This window comes from Perca flavescens, chromosome 7 (assembly GCF_004354835.1).
Source record: "Perca flavescens isolate YP-PL-M2 chromosome 7, PFLA_1.0, whole genome shotgun sequence".
In the NCBI taxonomy this organism is placed as follows: domain Eukaryota; kingdom Metazoa; phylum Chordata; class Actinopteri; order Perciformes; family Percidae; genus Perca; species Perca flavescens.
The window spans coordinates 13959985-13982309 of NC_041337.1; the positions used below are offsets into that span (position 1 = coordinate 13959985).

Consider the following 22325-nt stretch of genomic DNA (forward strand, 5'->3'; position numbering starts at 1 on the left):
CATGAACAATGTTGAATTATTTTAGGTCAAAAATGTCATGCCTTAAAAATTATAATATATTTTAGTAAACTTAGTTGAGTAGGTAATAAACAGCACTTACTGGTTTCTTTCCCACAATGAGCTTCTCAACCTTCTGCACCTGCGATACGTGGTCTTCGTTGGTCTTGAGCTCTCTCTTACGGATCCTCTCATAGATGCCTACCAGAGTCTCCCTAGGGATATCTTCCCCATCATCTACACCTGGCACACAGATTAAGAGAGTGAGGAGAGAAAATAATACTAAACTAGTCTATTTCCTAGCACATTTGTGTAGCACATTTTAAAATAGCAGTGAATAGATTTTGTTCACAAATAGACTATCCTTGCATAATCATATCAGTCATTGGTTATGTTACCTCTTAAATTCTTGATAAAGTCCTCCATCTTCATCTTCCTCTCGGGCTTGACGTTGGGGCTGTACATGTCAGTGTTGAGGAGGATGATGGCGAACGCCAGGATGAAGATTGTGTCAGGGTTCCTGAACTGCCGCACCACTGTAGGGTTACAGATGCAGTAGCGCTGGCTAGAGATATGAGACAGGAGAGCAATATCACCCATCTCAATTTACAGCCAAACTCAGATTACATAACACATAGACTGTCATGGTCAAAGTAGTGAAATATTTGCAATTCTGCCAGAAGAAAACAGAAGTAGTGCTTTAGCTTGTTCTCTTTATGTACCAATAATTCTCGAGAACACAGCTGTGAGGAAACCCAGCAGCAATGATTTGCTTCCAGTATTAAGATCACAGCGCATTATTACATGCTGTGTCTTATGTGACACAGGCATACTGCATTGTATGGATGTCCAAGTGTGAACAGAGCATCAGTGTTTTCCCTCCTGTCCCAATCATTCACCGTGATAATCGGTGACTCAGGATGTCTTGTTTTCTCTGTGCAAATATTGGTCTGTCGTTGCTGTGTTTAAATGCTATGTGTCAGTGTGTAATCTAACCTGAAAGCTTCGATGAGCCGCTCTACCTTCTGGGCTTCACCCTGAACACGGATGTGGTTCTGAAATTTCCTGAGAGCCTCGTCCAGCTCCATACTCTGGAAGTCCATTTCATCTACCACACAGCTGGTACATAAGAGGACAGATGGCAGAAAGAATGAAACACAAACATGGCATACAGCAGTTTTCAGATCATCATCCATTCTTTTATATCTTAAGTTGGCTTCGATTGTATCATACAGTATACCTCAGTGTTATAAAATAAAAGATTTCGTGTCACATTTGTGGCACGAGTAATTCTTATCACCTATAGGATCGTAATCATAATCATACTTACTCCAAGACATCTCTGTTGAACTGTTTTTGTCGATTGCCGAGAAATTCTCCAATCATCTGCCGGCTCAGCCCCTTCCTCTGCAGCAGGAAGTGAGCCACACCAACCGGTGTGTCAGGGATGAATCCCCTCTCAGTCAGGTACTGAATACCCTTTTCCGGCTTCCTGATAAATCCAACATTTAGATGCAGGTAAATTAAACAAAACTGGACAGAAAAATCTCCTCCTGTCAAATTAATTATGAAAAAATGCATAAAAAGGCAACTTCTTGAGGTGCTTTCTACAATTTGTATTAAAGTATTCTTAAGGCATGTTTATTCTCTAACTGACTAGAAATGCCCCTTTCGGTTATATCAGTCTATATTACAAAGAATTACAAAGCAATGTTGTCACACTGTTGTCATATACAACAGACTAGTGTTAATTTTGTCACCTATTTTTAATTTTGTCTTAGTCTTGTGCCAAATATCCTTGTTAGTTTTAGTCATATTTAGTCATTCACATATCTTTTTTTGTTAGTCAAGTTTTAGTCGATTAAAAGTCTCATCATTTTAGTCTAGTTTTAGTCAAAAAAGAGAACTCAAGGTATCTTAGTCAAGTTTTAGTCGACTAAAAGTCTCGGCATTTTAGTCTAGTTTTAGTCCAAAAAGAACTCAATATATCTTGGTCAAGTTTTAGTCAAAACATTTTAGTCTTTTTTTAAATAACAAATTATTTCTGAGATTATTTCTGATAACCATTTCAGTCAAAAAGTTATATAAATATCGAGCCTCTTCCTTATTTCACCAGTAAATTCCTGTTAAACGACAAAAACAACCACTGAATAAGAAAAGGGTATTTTACAATTAAATTGCACGAGGCTGGCGAGGCGAGTTTGAAGTGAATGCAACATACGTGTTGTTTTTCAGACGTTGGAATCCTCTACAGTGAAATACATGTTTCGGTTGCCTCTAACTTCGGTCCGGTACGTAACGGTCGTTAAGGCACCGGCCGGTGCCGTATTAGCACTGGGTCTCGGTACCCAACCCTAGTAACAGCTGAATATTCTATCTCATGATGGAAAAGTAGAGACGATTGTAGGCGAAAATGAAGAGAGATTTTATCTTAGTTTTTATTTTATGCAAAACATTTTAGTCTAGTCTTTTTTCGTCAACAATAATGCATGTTAATTTAGTCTTGGTCAGCGTTTTTGGACATTGGTGCAGTCTTGTCATCGTCTCGTCTTAGTCACGGAAAAAAAGGTTGTTGACGAACATATTTAGTCTCATCTCGTCTGACGAAATTAACACTACAACAGACAAGTTAAATATTCATCTGAATTTTTTCTTCAATGCAAATATATATTCTTTTGAAATATCCCATTTGATATTAATACAGTTTATAGTGCAACACACAGCAAATTAATGGTTTCTCAAGAGGCTTTTCTAACATCACCTCCATTTGTTAGGCCCTTAATCACTGCAAACAATGGTCAAGCGCCTGCTCCACCAGAGCTGAGTACCTACTTGTTGAAGAGATTCAGGCCGATCCGGTAGTGTCTCTTGCGAATAACATCATTACTGAAGATGGGAGAGTCCCAGCTGTTGCGAGTCTCTTTGTGGTAAGTCTGCTTGCTGAGCGTCTGCTCTCGTAGGCTGTCTCTCGACGAGGACTCGGAGCTGCAGTTGATGGTGTCGTTAGAGTTGGATGTGCTATTGATGCTGTCGTTGTCCCCGTCCGAGAAGTCAGATTCTGACTTGCTCTGTCTGTTGGCTGAGCCGTTGATGGCTAAGTGGCTTTCCAGCTGGCGGTGGCGGTGGCGCAGAGGTGGCTCATCGTCACGGGAGGAAGCTCGCGGTGGGGGTCCGTGGGAAATGTGTTTAGGGCTCGCCTGGGATGATGTTACAATGTGGCCGTGCGGTTCATACACAGGCGGCCGTTTGACAGAGCCCCGGTCAGACCGGTCACTGAGCTCTGCAGAGCTGTCACTAGGAGGTTCTATGGTCAACAAAGGAAGATGGTCCATTCTAAGTCGCTGCTCTTGGCACTCTAGAGAAGGAGTGCTGCGGCAGCTCGTGTCTGTGTCACGACCCTCATCTTTGGGGTCAATAGGCCAGTAGTCCTGGGAGGAGTTGACTGACCGCAACCGCAAGTCTGATTCTGTGCTGGAGGGCTGGTCCCCTGACCTCGACAGAGCAATAGCGGGGGACATGTCCTCCTCATCGATGAACAGAGTGACATCGCTATAGGATGCCAACGTTTCATCGTGCATTCGTCCAGCTGCCCTGCGGTGGGACTTCACTTGATAGGGCACTTCCCTTTCCACCTTGGAGCAGCCCATGGTCTCTGGGTCAGGACCCTCATCCCCCTGAAGGCTGCGACAGTTCAGTGCATCATCTATCGACTCGGCCAGTGATTTCACCTGTCTGGAAAAGGCGTCCTCCAGCTCTGTGATGGCATCTGTCAGGTCACCCTGTGGGGCTGGGTGAGGTGCCATGTTGGCCTGTTGGTGGACCTCTATATCTCCACACTCAGACTGCACCATGGACAGCGGGGTGCCATCCTCTGTCATGGACACCTGCCTCCCTTCAAAGTAGGAGCTGTGCACTTTTTCGGGGCCCTCAAACGAGAGCTGCATCCTCATGTTGGAGAGAACAATGCGTCTGGACATACGGTTCTCAGACATAGAGCTTCTGAGACGTTCAAAGTTCTTGTTCATCTGATACTGGCGGAAGGCTGTCTGGATGGTGCGGGCCGCATGCCGAGTTATGAATCGTCCACCATATTTACGTTCCAGCATCTCCACCTAGAGAAAGAGAGTAAATAACCTGTGAAACTGTGCTACCCATGGGATATATCATTTAAGTTTTTTTAGCTATAGAAAAGTCATCCTTCTGGATGTCACTGATAATTTGCTTCTTCCAGTTGTGAGTAGCTCTGTGACAAAATGTAATAACAGCTTTTCCTGCTTTATTTGTACCAAGAATATTCTCACACAGCTGGGTGACTGATAAATTACCCACACACAATTGTTTAAAAATAAATTGCACTTTTAATCTTGTGATACAAGAATGTAAGAAACATGGACCAACTCCAAAGCAAACCATTCAGCAAGGCTACTTTGGAATACCTGTTTGTCCTGGAGGTCAGCAGAGAGCTCATAGCTCTCCGAGAGCGAGCGGGACCGCTTGATGGCCTCCTCCTCAGCCTGCTTACGGAGGATGGACTGTGAGTGCTGGAGCTTGGGCCGACGGGGTCTCTGAGGCCCAGGCTGGACCCCGTGGCTGTAAAGCGGGCTGTCAAATCGGTCAGGGCTGATGGCTGAGCCGTGAGTCACTGGGCCCTGGCCATAGCTGGCTCCACCATCCAGGGAAGGGCCACTCTCACTGGGCCGTCCATCCCCTTCCACACTGCAATAAGAGAGCAAAGGATGTTTAGATATTTTATCTTCTTGCTACAATGATCAGACAATGAGAATTACATTAGTCAGAATTTGACTGAAGTATGATGAGGTTAATGGCAGCTTTCGTCCTGATCCATCTTATGAAATGTCAGAGCAAAAAGTAGCTTAACTTCAGGGAATAAGCTGCTTTAATAAAAAAGTAAAATGAGTACTCTAGTCTCTTTTGTCGAATATACAAACAACTATAGCAGTACAGAAGTGAACTGCAGTGTGTATGTGTACATGTCTGGGACGTGCTGATTTTACAATTTACACAGATATACAGTAAAACCCACATGTCATTCAACTGCCTAAGCTGCCTAATACTGACATACTGGTATATAACAGTCGCTGTGCTACATTCAAAAACCACAAATGCCACGCAAACACTCTCCACATCCAGTCATCCGTTGTCCTTGAGGGATTACATTTTACACAAATAATGTGAAAAAACAAGGTTACTCACTCACTCTTACATTCTGCCGTATTACAAGAGGACTGCTTATTACGAAAAGAGCGTCTATTTTCTATAAATTGCCAACTTCTCCTCCATATCTTGTCCACCATTTTTTCAGTCAATTGAAGTCCAGAGTACACAGGCTCGTCCAGGAAACTAAAGTTTATGCCACCTTAAGGACCAATCAGCGACCAACTGGAGTTACATCATGTTTGCCGGAGCGACGACACACTGTTCCAATACATGTTACAAAGTCCAGTTTAAGGTAGAATGAGCAAATACAACTTTAGCGGTTCCTTAGAAATAGCCGAGATGTGGGTGTATGTGGTGCGCACCTGCTCAATAAAGAATATTACACTAACATTTCTTGTCCTCCGTGCTACAATGCATTCACTGTCAGCCTAATGTGTTTGAACTGTGGCTTGACACACCCATACAGTGTACACAATCCACTTCCTTCATTAGACAGCCTGAAATCAACATTCTGCAACAACAGCTTGCAAGCAAAAAGCAACCAATGCCGAGTGAAAAAAGAGGAACTGAATATGGTTAAAAGTTCAAGCAGCAGATGTATTTGTAAACTCTTTTTGAGACCACAATGGTAAGGTTTTACTCAAAAGTGCAACCCTATTTACTACAGCATGCCAACAAAAAGTTCACAAAAGATGGTCAGTCATGGTTCACTATAGCCTATGATTGCTTAAAGCCTGATAGAAATGTCAGGCTCGGGCATGTTGTCTGCGTCAGTCTGCTACAATGCATACTTCTGCATACTATTTTGTAAATTTGAATCTAATTTACAACCTACAATTTTCCCCTTCCTGTCTGCTGATTCATGCGTGGTACACATAACAGGGCCAATAGAGAACACTTTTATGCTGCTGGACCAACCTAAAACCTTGCACAACACAGTGAAAATCATACTTTATTGCATAATCGCCATTGGGACGAATCTCCCCAACCATCTGTCGTGGCAAACTGTGACACTGCCATCCCTGGAGTCAGAAGACACACCTTGCGTGCTGTCACAGCACCAGAGTACAGCCGGTTGTAATTTGTGATTTCATTATTTCTTCATAAAAATTTTTATAAATGACCTGGATAAAGTGATGATGAAAGGAAGCCTTTGGGTACAGTAGTATATTCTCTTTAATAAGAAAGCCTATATGACTTGAGAGGACTGAACACTTAAAACATAATTGTATTACAGCTTAAGGGGCAAATTTATGGAACCAAGAGAGTAATTACATTTTAATTAATTAATTTTTTAATTGCAAATAAAAGAAAATGTGCAAGGAACTTGAGGCTATTGAATACTGTATATTCAATCAATATTTATGTGACAAATGTCTCAACAACTACTGAATTGATTGCCATGAAATTTGGTACACATAATCATGCTCCCCTCAGGATGAACTGTAATAACTTTGGTGATCCCCAGACCCTTCATTTGACGCCATCATCAGGTCAATCTGTCCAATATTTTGTTTAAAGATACCTGCAAAACTAAGACATTCCCAACATTCCTGTCAGCCTAAGCTGTACTTTTTGTCAAGTGCTATACGCAAATGCTAGCATGCTAAACTAAGATGGTAAACGTTAATACTGGCTTAGAATCAGCATGTTAGCATTGTCATTGTGAGAATGTTTGCCTTTCGCTCAAAGCACTGCTGTGTACAAGCACAGCCTCAATGAGCTGCTACATAGCTGTAGACTCTTAGTTTCATCATGTTATGTTGTTTTGCTGTATTGTTTTCCTACTTTGCTATTTTGTTGGGAGTAATTGCCTTTCAATTGTTTCGCCTAATTATGTAATTATTTGCGAATCAAAATACATTTCAATTCATGTAATATGACAATAAAACTGTGGGACTGTGAATCTGTGTCTACATTAAATAACTGAACACATTAAACTACAAGCTGCTTTTAATAGCTACTACAGTGCTCATCTGGGGTTTGCTCTCTCACTCAGTCACCTCCAAAAACATAACATCCAACTATAGCTGTAGTACTGGCTTTGACTCTCCCCGATGGGACCTGGAGCCGGCATCTTTTCTTCCATTTTGTTCTTTCTGCTTCACTTTCTACCGATTAAGCATCCAGACTCCAGAGGAAAGGAAAGAGCGCGGGAATAAGTGCTGCAGTACTTTTTTTGCTCTGAGGTCATTGAATACTCCACAGAGTGAGGTCAGTTGTTCATGATGGCGGGAAAAGGGGAAAGGAAAAGAGAGCAGCATTTAAAGAACTGATATTTTAAGCTGTGATGGATGTTGAAGGAAAAAAGAGGGAGTGAACTACAGCAGAGCAGGAAGTTGCATGACGTTATTCCAGAGATACACATGGTTCAGACAGAACTCTGAAGGGCATGTTTATAGTTTATATGATCCAAACACCCACACTAACACTATGCCACTTTGCACAGATATATTATATAATTTTTCCTGTGTAAATCATTTTGTACAAGTTATATATATTGTATGTTTACTGTCTGAGTTTGTTTTGCACTGTGTGTCTAAGACGTCTAAGACAATGTTCCATCATAACAGACAATAAAGTTTTCTGAATCTGAATATTAACATATTGTATCCATAATGTACAAGGATTGTAGAACCAGTGTTGAGAGATGAAGGATGAACCAATGATGGTTCTCGCCAGACCACTTCCTGATAGTGACTGTACTGTCCTTGAAATATGATCTCAGAACATGCGCAACAGTGTCTGTCGCTCAGTCTGGCTCTTTATCCACCAGAAGCCTCTGTTAGTTCTGATGTAGGCATGGATAAGCATGTCAGCTCAGCTGGCAGTGATTTCCAGCCAGGGGATCCAGGGATTTGGGGGGTGGATTGAAGGGGTGGGGGGGGGCAGGGGGGGTGGGGTCACCCATCTTTTTTTCTCTCCTCCTTTCCTCTCAACACATCCTGAACAAACAGGCCCCTGCCCAGGCCTCAACCCGTTCCATCAGTCGGACTTGAGGGAGAAACATTCCTCCATCCCGGAAAAGAGGAGTCACATCTACAGGAGTTCTGGGAATAGAAGAAGGCTAATGAAGTGCAGGCTGAAGCTACGGAGGAAGAGAGAGCTGCAGTGTGGAACTAACATAACTCCCAAACCAAGTCACAGAGAAGACAGAGAAGTCTACAAACTGCTTTGTGCATGGATGTTTTTCCAATCAACTTCTATTTAGTTTTTTTTAAGATGCTCTTCTCGGTATTTAAAGTGTAATTGAATTTTGAACTTAAAAGCCATTGAAATGAGCACTATGCTAAATATTTATAGAAAATCTTTCCACATGCAATGCGTTCACAGGCACAACACTAATCTGAACACTCCTCACCCACTGGTTTAGACGTGCATTTGACTTTATTATTTATTTTGACTTTATAGTGTTTTTACCATCCTTGAATTGCAATACCACCATGGTTGCGAAGAAAGTCTGATCTGCCTGCTGAGGCTTATTTTTGTTCGTGAAGCACGAACGGCAGATGGTGATGGAAATCTGATGCCCTCACAGGATAAAATATGCATAACACTAACGCAACACATGTGAATGCATTGTCAGATGTCCTGCTTTAAGTGACAATTCTTTATGCGTGTATGTAAACATACAGTGAACTGACCTTTCAATCAAATTAAACATAACACACTTCTCCCCCCAACATGCACTGACAAGATGAGCACCGGACACAACAAAAGCAGATGTTTTCTCTCTCTATTCATAGCAGCTCAGAGAGCTCATAAATACAGATGCATACACCAGACCTCACAACACAGATGTGAGGAAATCAATTTTGCAGGTAAAAAGGTTAGGAGACCACACAGTACCATGTTAATGAAGTCCAGCATTAAAAAGGTAAACCTGCCAGTAAACACTCAGGTATATTTCAGCACCAATAACCACACTAATGGATGATTTTGTAACGGCTATAACTAGACAGCGAGGAGCAGGTCGGGGATTTACTGTTTGACACAGCTGCAAACTGGAGAGCTGCACTGGCCAGCAGACTGACAGTATCCCTCTTGAGAGTTTGCAGCAGACGGAATATAGTCGACTGGAGCCCTATACAGCTTGTGGCTGATAACTACTGTAAGTTGTATACTTTAGTTTGAAAGCTTTAGCTTGGGTGTCTCTATAAATCAACTGTCATCTGGCGTCCAATCTGACCAGAAACTGTCTTCGTCTTGAATGTACTTGAATGTATCCGCATGTACAGTTGACTGCTTAATGGCTTCAAACTGCATGTACAAATGATAACTTTTCTTCTTACTATTACACTTATGAATAGCATGTGCGAGCACGAAGGTATTAAGACGTCGTAGTATTCCTTGAGTACTCAAATCCCAACGAATTGAAGATAATTAGCAGTCATAACATTATGATGAATAAGTGAAAGACACCAAGCTTCATCAGCACAGCACAGATGCAGCAAATTAAAACATACTCCACCGCAAGTGCGATGAGTGGTTTGATGTTTTGCTGATGCCATCAACGTACTTGTTAGTTAAAGCAATCAGAAATCAATACCATTCCCCCGTTTACTGCCGGGCCTCATTCTGTCTGAATCAAAGGCGTCCCTGCTCCTCCCTCCTGTCAAGACTCATACAACAGCAACAACAACAGAGCCACTGTCATTATCTTTCAGTAATGAATAATTGAACTATCACTACACTCAGCACCTGCCCTTGAAGAACCAGCTATGAATAAGCCCACAGTCACGGCCAGCAAGCGGGAGGGCCACGACACAGCACAGGAATGCTCTTCAGCTGAGCTGGGGGGGGGTTCTGTACAGTAAGACTAAACACAACACAATAACACACGCGTACGGTGACTCAGAGAGGGGACATGATCTGTTTTCCACTGTGAGGGAGTCAAAATTGAAATGACAGATCCCACTTTAAAATTCATGATCTTCGTGGCTTCACATTATCATATTACTCCTGTGATCTTCGAGGGTGGATTATGTGAAAGCACAAAAGAAGCAGGTTAAGTCATCATGTGATCGGAGCTCTTTTCGCGTGCGCGCACACACACACACACACACACACACACACACACACACACACACACACACACACACACACACACACACACACACACACACACACACACACACACACACACACACACACACACACACACACACACACACACACACACACACACAGTCTCGCTGCTGTTTATTAAACACAGCCTTATGAGCACTAGCAGCCTGGTGTAACCTCATCCAATGATAAAAACATTACAAGAAAAACAAATTTACACTCTCCAATTACTCTTACCAGCCATTCAGCTCCAGTTCCAGCAGCGACTGGGTCTTCTCTGAATTACACTGCAAACACCACATGCTGGCCAGCACTCACAAGACGATGTAATCCAAACATTAACAGTCCTGCTCACGAGTCCCTATTACTGCCTAAAAGCTTTCTCTAACAGACAGACATATTTCAAAACTGCCATCTGCTATAGCTTGTAGATGTCTTCTTCTTCTTGCAGACGTTCCCATTTCTTTGCCATGTGAAAGCAGCTCCCTATGGAGGGTAGACCTACATGTTTAGTGGTAAGTGGCAGTCTTTAATCTCTGACAGACAAATGGAGATCTTTCTTTTTCTCTTTCTTCCTCTCTGTCCTTCGTGTGCCGGGCTGGTAGGAGTATAAGGGGGGCGGAGGCTGGGAGACAGGGGAGTGTGGGTTTTTGCCAGGCCCTGAGCAGTATGGAAGGGGGCGTGGTGCAAGGATGGGGGTGTGTGAGCGCGGTGGCTCTGTAGCTGGGTAGAAAGCGAGAGAAGGGGATGAGATACCTCCTGGGGGAGATGAGAGATAAAGAAAGGTGCTAAAATCACAGAGTGTTTGAAGGAGGGGGGAGTGACAGCTTGGTCCAGTTGGGTGCATAAGTATAGTAGATAAGTAGCAATGGGAATGAATGGAGAAACAGGTAAAAGGACAAAATATGAGGAGACGGTGGCATAAAGACAGAAGATAGTGATGGGGTCCATAGTGTCAGAGGAAACGTGTCGGGAGTGCTTGAATATCAGAGGTACCTTTTGGTAGCCTTTTTTTGCACGAAGGAAAAAGGACTTAGTGGGTAGAGATGGCCAATATAAGAGAGTGACTCTATTTTTAGAGCCTTTCAGGGCTGAGAAGTGACTGTTATGATGTGCACTAAGAAAAGAACCACAGCGGATTCTGTGTCTTTGTGCTGCAGAAAATCACTGTAGAGTAGAAGTTTTAGCCCTTCTACTTTCAACCTCTTTTACATCAGCATTGTTTAATTGTATGGCTATGTGATACTGCTAAAATGCCCACTAAATTGCACCATCGTTGCAAAGCTCGCCAGGACTTCCGTCCAGTTTCGTGCCTCGTCTCTGGACTTCACAGTGTTGTTGAGACAGGCCAGTGACTAATCACCCCTCTGAGAGAGGGGGTTGGGGTAAACAGCCCCCAAGTCAAAGGTATTTTCTACCTAATGACAACAGGCACAGGAAACAGAGGAGAATGGCTCCCACATGGAGCCGGTTTACAGGGATAGCAATCACACGCACACGCGCACACGCACACACACGCACACACACACACACACACACACACACACACACACACACACACACACACACACACACACACACACACACACACACACACACACACACACACACACACACACACACACACACACACACACAAGGGAAATGTTGATGTCTTCTAATTACAGGTCTTCAACCCTAAAATGATCACCTTTACTAGTCTGTTTTCATCTTAGACTTCAAACGAAAAATGCAGAACGAGAGACTAAAAGTAAAAAGTATGCATATCTTAACATGTGTTATGGGTCCCAGCAGTGGTTTATGCACAGACTTACTTGCAATGGGTGACTCAGGCAGAATGATTATGTGTAGAAAGGCAGACAGACAGTAACTGGCCAACTGATCTATTTCAGTTTGAGACCTTGGCCCTGTACTCCGTTGACTACAGCTGCTAATGCCGATACTTGACTCAACTTACACATCTCACCTATCACGCAATCTCACCACTCTTACTGAAATCAATTTATTCCTGAGTGCCAGTAAACAAAACAAACAAAAAAAAGGGGAGCAAAATCCATTTTAGGACGCCCTTTTAATAAAGCTGGTATGCTCATTATTCTATCATTTTGTTATCACCCAAGAAGCACAGATGGAGGCAGACATTTAGATTTTGAAATGTGTGCATGATATTACATTTTAGCCCCGGTGCAGGCTTTGTTGTGCTGGCAGACCACAGGGAGCAGCTAACAAGACGTTATTTGCTTGGTAATGACATATAAAGTAATATCATGGTCTCATTTTGAAGGCAGGCATGAGATGCTACCAAGCCCCAGGGCTGTCGTGATTGTTTCAGCATGAGGCTCAAGGGCAGCATCAGTTTGAGCATTGAGGAGAGCTCTGCTGAAATGATCTGATTAGATGAATTCTGGGTAAAGCTGAGCTGTAAAAGTTTGCAAAAACTCAGGACACTTAGTAAGCCTGTGTAATTATCTTTGTCTGGCTGCCTCCGTGTCTTACTCTCTCTCCTCTAGAGTTACGATCCAGTCTAGTCATCCTGTCTGCTGAAGGCCCGCTCCATCTCCTGAGTCCTGGCTGCACGGCTCTGCTCCAGCATGATGTCATTGAGAATTCCAAGCAGAGGCCCACTCTCTGCTCATAAAACGCTATTTCTTCAACTCAATACATATGGTCTTTCTGCATTTCAGCTCCTACTCTATCACCCCCCCCATTCAGTTCCACAGCCCTCCCTTCTTTTCCTTTCCCTTCGTGTTTTAGTGTGAGGAAAGTTGGATACATTACACTTGGGACAAGGCCAAAGAGGCATCCACAGGTCAGCTACACACAAATGCCTATATCAGGTGCATTCCCACAGAAAGAGTACCTGAATATTATCAGAAGAACCGAAAATCCTGGATTTTCTCATTGGAAAGAGATTGAGAAAAGACAGCAATGGAAACGGCAGCAAAGGAAATGAAAGGGGCAAAGTGATGGCTTCCTGGAAACTTAGTCACAAGACGCTGTGTGCTCTGTCTACATGACATCATCACCGTTTCTTATTATCTTCTTTTGCTGGATGCTGAGCGACTTAGACCTGGGCTAAGAGACGGAAAAAATAAAATGAAAACTCAACCCTTGCCTGGTCTGGAAACAATTAGAACAGGCTGATGTCATAGTCTGATACAACAGCATACTAAATGAGATGCAGTGGCCCGGCGTAGCTTTGTGAACACAGAGGACTTTGTATAGGAGGGAAAAAAGAAACACAAAAAAGAAACAATTTTCCTATGAATTCTCAGGAACAAAGAATTTGTGTGCGTAAGAAGGATCTGGCAGCAGATGTATAAATAGAGCTGAAATGAGAGTAATTAAAGGATATGCTGCCTCTGCTCATCACATCCTGGCGGCAAAGCTGGAGCAGATGTGTTGCCCATGGGATCCTGTGGGAATGATCAAAGATCATCAGTGGCAAGTGATGCCTGAGAGGCTTTTCGCTTTTCTTCTACATCACTTTGTCATTTCAATCTGGATAGAAACAATCTGTTGTCCAGACACATGGAAACTGAAGGCTGAACTGCACTTCTGAGATTAGTTTTGGGGCGTCAAAACATTTTGAGGCCACTTAGTGTTTTGTTTTTTTTAAACAAGTGCTAACAGCCTAGATGTACCCTTTCCCCTCAGCTGGGACTGGGTATTGAACGTCAGCTCAGAAATGAAGGCTCATTGCTTAAAGTTAAAGTTAAAGTAGGAATAGTAGTAGACCTTTTGGGAAATAGGCTTATTTGCTTTTTGTAGACAATTGAATCAGAAGATTGTGATCACTCTCATGACTCAGTTGACCAAGAAGTCAAATGTTTGTTAAACATGAGAAACATGTTCTTATTGCTCAAAAGTATCAGTTTTATATCTGTATCAAAACCCAGGCAACGTATTCACACTAGTATTAAAATATTTCAAACAATACCCAGCCCTACCAACAACCAGTTTTAAATGGCACCTGGGTAGCTTACACACAGCAAGAAGGATCAAGGTTTGCTCTGTTCAGGGTGGAGCTTTTGCTTGTTCCATCAGTGTTTGTGTGGGTCTCCTCTGGTTTCCTCTTACATTCCATATGCAAGTCAGGTGTGGTAGAGACTCTAAATTGCCCAAAACTATGAACGTGGGCATCTACAGACTTGTCCTGGGCATTTCTCTGCCATCCTCAAAATGACTGAGTGGGCAGAGAAAATGCATGAATAAAATGACACCCTTATGTTGGGAACCTAGCAAACCTTTACTTAACAACTCAACCACATGTCTGTGTACTCCTTTCTGTATAAGACAAAATACATTTCATGGAACCATGGCAAATACAGGACTTTAAAGCTGTACTTCCCCAGATTGCATACATGTGCTATCTCTCCCTCTCTATAAGAGGCAGATAGAGGTTGTGTATTGTTTACGGTTACCATTATTAGAAGCGGGCCCTGTTTGTCCATTTACAATATTTCCTTTCAGTTCACTCCATTACCAGATACCACATTTCTCTGAGGCTCTTCAGTGTAGCCCCACCCCAGCACAGAAAAACTACAGCAATATTCTCCCCTGCTAAAAATAGACCCATGTGAGGTGACACACTCTGGTAAACACTCTGCAAGGGAGATGAACAATGCTCTGTAGAACAAGAGGAAGAATACACATTAACAAGAGAGAATGGCCATTTAAAGCCCTGCTGATTTTATCTCATTATCTGTTCCTTGGTGGCAGATCGACGTGCGGAGCTTTTCAATGACATTGTAAAATTTTGAGGTCAGGTGGAGAAATGCGAGACTTAGACTGGTGTCTCCAGTGGTTAGTGCTCAGAGCAGCCCTGACTGTAAATGTGACAAAAGCCACAGCGGGTATAAATACCCAAGTTGGTCATGATGGATACAGGAGCGAGATACCGCAGCCAAGACCAACAAAACAGGGCTGACATGATGAGACCCATTCCACAGTGGGCTCTCAGAGTGACAGTGCCACCCATTGGTTAGAAATGATACTACATGTACCCTTAAAGATGTATATACCAGGCCTTGGGGCTGACATGTGGCAGTGATGTCATTCAGGACTACTGCGGTCAAATGTGTTTGTCATGGTTGCAATCGGGAGGGTGGCTGGGTTATTCAAAGGCACCAGGATGTAAAAAGACCAGCTTTTTCTAGTTTGGGAGATGTTGGCGGGGACATGTAGGGGTTGGTGCAATAATCTATTTGGGGCAGTGACAGACTCACACCTGTCTCAAGTCACACAGAAAGTCCTGTGGTTGACATGCACTACATGTGGCACAGGAAAGATGATCACCAGCATGCCTTATTCATTACCAATTGTAAAGATTACCTTAAAAAAGATTTTTAGATTTTTAGATTTTTAGATTTCTGTATTAATATATACCATATATTTTGTATTCAACACATTTGCTTGTCTGTTCTTTTAATACCAATACATACAATATTGTAAAAACGCAAATAGTATTTGGACATCAATTTGCACTCTTGCAATTAACAATTTTTTTAAATCGATGACCATATCAAGTAAATGTGCAAACTTTAAAATACAAAACTACTAAAAAAAAAAAAAAAAAAAAAAAAAAAACAAATCTGATGTCTCCATCAATTCATGCCCCATAACCTTTCTAAGTATCTGCCTCCCTGCCTAATAGCACCATGGTGGCCAATCAATCATCGCACAGGCTCCCAATTTGTATAACATCAGCCAAACACTTTTAAATCACATCTCTCTGCTGCCCTGATTCCAGAACTGATTTCCAGGAACCATTCATCAGCATAATCCTAGAGAATAAAAAAAAATACATCTATCCCTTGATATAAACCAGACATGTTTCTAAAATAATTATCCGTGTGTGTGTGTGTGTGTGTGTGTGTGTGTGTGTGTGTGTGTGTGTGTGTGTGTGTGTGTGTGTGTGTGTGTGTGTGTGTGTGTGTGTGTGTGTGTGTGTGTGTGTGTGTGTGTGTTTGCACGTGCATGCATCCGTTTGTGTGCCTGGCATTGCAATCAATTTAGAGCCATGAGCTACACGTAAATTACATCATTGAACTGGGTAAATTGACTGGAGGGCTTACAATGATAATAATTGCTGTTTCAATCAGATTCCATTCATTTTCGGGTGCACCAGTGATCAGATAAATAGCTAATGATGTTGAAGAAGATGTGTTGCTCAATCATTCAAATCACTCACAAGATTACATTGGCATTCGAGCGTGAAATAGTGTATTGGTTTTAAGCTGATTGTAGTATAAACATGTTTCTAGTAGGCAAACAGACATGTTAATTGCACGGAAAGTTTTGAACTGATACGGTCTTAAATTAGGTATTCAGCATAGGTGTCAATACAATAGAACCACATCCTGCTACATAATACTCCAACACAAATGGGGGGTTAACGTTGAAGAGAAACATAAAGGGAGGAAACCGATCCAAACCTCTACATTCCTATAATACTCAGACTGCGATAGCTTACATTCCACCAACACTCACCTCTCCACACACAGATGTGCCTTCGTGGCATCCGAAGCCCACGGCAGAAACACTACGGCTATTGAGCGGCGAGGAGCGCCTCACGGCTCGGCCGTCTACACTGGCACTGGCCATTGTTTGTGTTGGCATTGTATATAAAGGCAGCCTTTCTCATGTCTGTTCCATAACACCATTCCAGTCTTTGATTGATTTGAAGGAAAACACAGTAACTAAACAACAGGGGATACCACTGTAGTGAACCCCATGACATCAATATTTCAGACTCTGAAATATATATATATATATATATATATATATATTAAATACATGAACATTTGTTGTTTTGTTGTTAGTTCATCATTCTGAGCCATTCTGACATTTTCAAACTTTCATATTCTGCTCCACTTGGAAGTGAAAGTGCAAAACGTATTTCATTTTAATGGCCCTCATTAGTCTGACAGTGATAGAAACATTCAGGAAACATAATGTTATTTTAGGAGAAAAACTGGAGGACTGGATACAGATGTGACTAAGTGAATGCAGCTTTATGAGGATCATGATCTGTGGTGCAAATACGGTGAAGTCACCTGAAACTACAATATTCACATCATAAATGTCAACACTGAAATACATGTCATGCTACAGAAGAGCCATTATTGTAAAGATAAACCTCATTTCAAGATACAATCTGTTGTAGTTATTGCCAGACCCTCCTCCGGCTGGCTAGTCCACACAGCATTCCGGGATGGGAGAAAAACGTGCTCTGGTTAATTGGCATTTCTTTAAACCAATCACAATCGTCTTGGGCGTTGCTAAGCACCGGACGGAGCAACGGCGCATCTGCAAAATAGCCTCGGGAAGGAACATGTGTACATTTAAAGGTTGTTTTAGTCGTGCAACAGAAAACTCAGATTGGACAGATAGTCTAGCGAGCTGTCTGGATTTACCCTGCACTAGATCTGTAGTGATTCAAGACATTTAATCAACTTTTACAGGGCAGTAATAATAACAGAAATCAGACTACATTGGTTAAACAACTATAAATATTTCTTATAGCACTCACAAGCAAATCTAAATGGATTTGCTGCTACTTGTTCACCAAGCAAAAACTTTTTTTATGAATTCTTAAGAGACAAGAGGTTTGACCAATAAAACTGCTGCGTCACGGACCCATTTGTCAAAGCAAAGCCTTTTGTTTTTCTTTTTTCCAAAACTCTGCACATCCAAGCAGAAAACCTTCACTGCAGGCCAAGTCATCAAAGAATGAACATGAGAAAACTCAGTATCGGCTGACATGTGATGAGAACTTCCCCCCAGCCGCACTTAGAACTTGATCACTTCTATTTAAATATTAATTGAAAGCCACAGTTGAAAGTACCTGAACAATGAAAGCAGGATTAGGAAAGAAATAATTAATGATTCATATCTCTCGTTTTTCTTCACTAGACATGCGTGTTAAGGTATTGGCGAGGCTGAAAATAAAGCCAAAAAAAAGTGTTTAGAAATTTAAAAAAAGAACTACTAACTGGACAGTGAGTCGTTTTATGAAAGTAACACAGACAATGGGGAAGCAATCAATCACCGAAGAAACGCACAGAGATAAAGCACCCTCTACGCTCCCTTTTTCTCAGGAATGTAAAATAAAGCTGAGGAAACCTTTTGTGCAGGTCACGAGAGTGCTGAGAAATGGATTCATGTTGACATATTCCAGAGGAACAAGATATCCTGAGTGTGCAAGTTCCATTCATACCACATTTCCACAAGACCTGGTGGGTGCAAGTCAGCAGATCTTATTCAGGCAGGCTGGGTAGGACATGAAGACTGGCTTTACAGAGCGAGAGAGACATTCTGAGAATAACAAGCAGACTCAAATTCATGATAACAACCCCTTGAGGAGGGGTTACACAGCACCATGTTGATTGTTTCATTTCTCTAAATGCCTCCCATAACCCTCGCTTGAGACAGTGCCAAGGTATTTACAAGAAAAGAGGGTTACACACGGATTCATTCGCCATCTCTATGACAAACTACCTGACAGCGGCTAATGTTGTTTGGCTTCCATTTAATTCACACACAAACAAAAATTATTGGACAGTTTCTAGTGCACAATGTAACTCAATAACGGCATAAGTCCTACAGGGGCAGACTAGAGAAGAGCCAGCCACATGTATCATAAATCAACATTAACACAACTCTTGCAACACAACAACCCAGATCAGAGGAGTCTCAGAATTAAAAAAAAAAGAAGACGTATGTAAAATGTATGTAATTACAGAGGAATAGATTTCAAACGGAGAGTAAATCTGTTACCTTTGCTGTAGCCTTGGAGGTTTGATGTGCGCGTCATAAAGCGGTTTTATTGACGGAAAGCACAGCCCAGGTCTCTGCAGGCTGCAGGGCACATCGATCTGTAGCCCCTCAATTACTTATTTGAGGCCCCCGTCCCAGCTCTCTGAGCTGAGAGGATGACAAACGGGTCCTTTGTGCAGTTATGCATTGTGTTAGAAATTGTAATCATATGAAGATGTGTCCGTTAAAAAAAAAAGAAGCAAGACAGTGAAGGCAGGGGAGAAAGAAAGGCAGGGGAGAGAGAGAGAGAGAGGGGGATGACATGCAGCAAAGTTTTCGGGCTGGACTCGAACCCGGGCCGCTGCGGTAAGGGCATATATATATTTAACAAAAAGCAATAAAGATGTCAGTGTGAGAAATAGAGCTCCACGATATGAGGACAATACGTGAATATCGTGATAATGATATTATTTGCGATTCATAAACAGATATTAGTGTACTCAGTTCTGCATTTCTGCTGCTTTCAGTATTCTGCTAAAATACAGAAAAAGCATGTTTAACTTAAAAAAAAAAAAATCATCTCCAACATTATTTTATTGAACAAATTGCAAATTGAACATAAAAAGCACCATTAAAAAGAATGAGTTATATTTTAAAGTGTAACCATTAAAAAGAATGACGACTATATTTTAAAGTGTAGTTTTCTACGGATACTCTTTCAAGCAATGTCTCGCGATATGTCTCAGCCTTTGACGATATGTTTATTGTGCGAGTTGATATTGCGATAACAATAAAAAAAAACCATATATTGTGCAGCCCTGGTGAGAAACACAAAAAGCACTTTATCACTGGTACTTTTGGTTTTTCCACTAAAGCATGACTTACTCTTGGTTTTCCATGAGACACACTTCCAAAATAAATGGGCTTGTACACGTATGTGGAAATATCAGAGGGCAGAGAGGATGTTTCTCTACCTCCCATTTTCTGGGATCCTACAAATTTGTCTGAGAAGTAGAGGGTGCGGCCAGGATTATTCCCACATCTGCAGGTTCGAGTTTACATTTTAATCAGGGTAACCTAAGGTATGAAAGGTATCAAGATACACTATACAAAAAGGACACAAACATTGGAAAGCAAACAACGTATAAGATATTAATTAATGGCAAGAATGTAGCCATACAGATTCATTTTACTGTATATGCAGAATTTGGACCACACTAATTAGCAGCCAACTAGCCTCAATTGTAGGCCTTGATTCCAATAGCTAGTTTCGTTTTCAATACAGTTGCAGTTGGTAAAAGGTCACAACACATTCAGGTAGCCATTTAGCTAAATAGCATATACAGCATGTAATATATGTTACATATCTCCTATAATACATTGTGTTTTTTTAATGTCAATCTTTAAGTTTTAGTTCTCCGTGCTCCACTGTTCACCAGCTAATCACCAACTTTCTGTGTGTTTTTAGAGCTTTTTTTGCTGCCAACAGCTGCCTGCTGCAGCTGGAAACGGTGCTGATGAGAGCAGGCCATAAAACCATGAGCTGAAAGATGCTGCGGGGAACTGCAGAGAGTGGTGATAATTATCTGTGGGTTCATCACTTTGAGCGACCCCCTTTCACATTGTCGTAGTTATTTGATCCATTGTTAGCATAAGGATATTGATTATAGCAGCTTTAAGTTATTTATGACTTTATTTGCTTGCAGAATCTAAAACTCTCCGGTTATCTACTCATATTTGATAAGCATATTCAATATTGGATCCAGATTCTGTAAACGCTATTGAACGGCTACCTGGTAGCTATTAATCAATACCTAGAGACCTCCCTGTACAAGCAGACACTGTAGTTCAGTCAGTCTATGTCAGCCTTCCAGATATTTTCCCGTCCCAGCTGTTCAACAACTCCACTGTGAATAAGGTCAATTGCCTCACTTAAACCTTTAACCAGTAAATTGCACATCGCATTACAGATATGTTGCAGTGACAGCTGGAAGGAGCCGTTTCAGAGGGACATGATGAGTCAGCAACACAGTAACATCCTGAAACCAACCCTGATAACAGGTTAAGATTATTTTCCTTTTATAATCTGTTCATGCGTTTGGACCTAAGCAGTAAGAGCTCAGTGATCATCACCGCTTTCAGTTACACAGGAGGGCCAGTGTGAGTGTGACAGGTTTACTTTATTGTCTACTTTATTGGCAGTCCTGTGCAAGTGCATAAACATCTGCTTAGCATAAGGTGAGGATTCTTGCTCCTCAGCATCATGTCTAAGCAGATTTGAGACCTAGGTGGATACAATACAGAATAATGAGCAGCGTATCCCCAGAACTTTTGCGATTACTCTGCATTTAATGATGAAACACAGAGGAATTCTGAGTAATAAAAAGCTATTGAGATTCATAGCTGTTGCACTTTGCCTAAGGATCCCAGAGGGGAATTCTGGTGATAGAAGTGGACTGAGAGAGGAAGGGGTGAGTTGCACGTGATGAGGAGCAAGAGAAAAAGCAGCATGCATGCATTCAGTACAGTGCAACTCTGTATTCTCAAACCGCCATTCTCACGTACAGCGTGACTGATGAGGGAGAAGCCGTCTCACCCTCTGTGCATCTAATAGGCTTTAATGATGGTCTCTCTCTCGCTCTCTTCCATTCTGTTATCATGTCTAATGAGAGCAGGTCCGGGTGGACTGTGCACACAAGCTCTTCATGAATAATTGGGGAAAATAGATTATCAAGAGGTCTTGCTATAGGAGTCATGGAAATAGGTCAACAAGATGCTTGACATGAGCAGGACAATCAAGCAGGAATGTGAGTCAGAAAGATGTTGGGATTGGAAATGGGGGATTGGGCAGTTCAGAGGCACGTACATGAGAGAGAAGCTGAAGGCTAATGGGCCACAAGTTCTGTGGTTTTTACAGCAGCTGGCAAAGATGCATTTTCACTCAAAATAAGAGGCACAAATAAACACAAACAACTCTGCCTCCTGGCACTGTGCATCAGCGTGAGCGTGACATCAGACTACAGAGCAACGGCGTCGGCACCATTGACATATATACAATGGACCAATAGACCCCGTTGCTCTGGACGGAGACCAGTGAAGGCTATTAGAAGCACTTTTCCGGTGATCACTTGCTTTACTGCGCAGCCTCCAACTGACAGAGACAACGTAAATGTGACGTGAGCAACGTGTCTGAAAGTTGTAAGTCTTCTGGTAGCTGTGACAAGAGAAATCTCAATCATTCCCAATCTTACAGAGACGGAGAGAGTAGGTATATGTAAGGAGATAACATAAGCACAGGCTTATTATTGCTAACTAACATGCTA

At 42.0% G+C, this 22325-nt stretch overlaps 1 protein-coding gene across 8 annotated transcripts in view; it reads right to left on the reverse strand.

Annotated features, from left to right (window-relative positions):
• Nucleotides 1-22325, reverse strand: part of iqsec1a (IQ motif and Sec7 domain ArfGEF 1a) — a 90151-nt gene that overhangs the window by 10160 nt on the left and 57666 nt on the right. For 6 of the 8 annotated variants that reach the window (XM_028582055.1, XM_028582054.1, XM_028582060.1 and 3 more), the window contains 6 exons: nucleotides 4434-4713; nucleotides 2830-4109; nucleotides 1328-1489; nucleotides 994-1116; nucleotides 396-562; nucleotides 101-240 (listed from right to left, as the gene is read on the reverse strand). In XM_028582055.1, coding sequence (XP_028437856.1) covers nucleotides 101-240; nucleotides 396-562; nucleotides 994-1116; nucleotides 1328-1489; nucleotides 2830-4109; nucleotides 4434-4713 — 2152 coding nt within the window. Of the gene's footprint in view, nucleotides 1-100; nucleotides 241-395; nucleotides 563-993; nucleotides 1117-1327; nucleotides 1490-2829; nucleotides 4110-4433; nucleotides 4714-5211; nucleotides 5590-10479; nucleotides 10842-22325 lie in introns of those variants that run through there. The other 2 variants (XM_028582059.1, XM_028582056.1) reach the window with 2 other exon arrangements.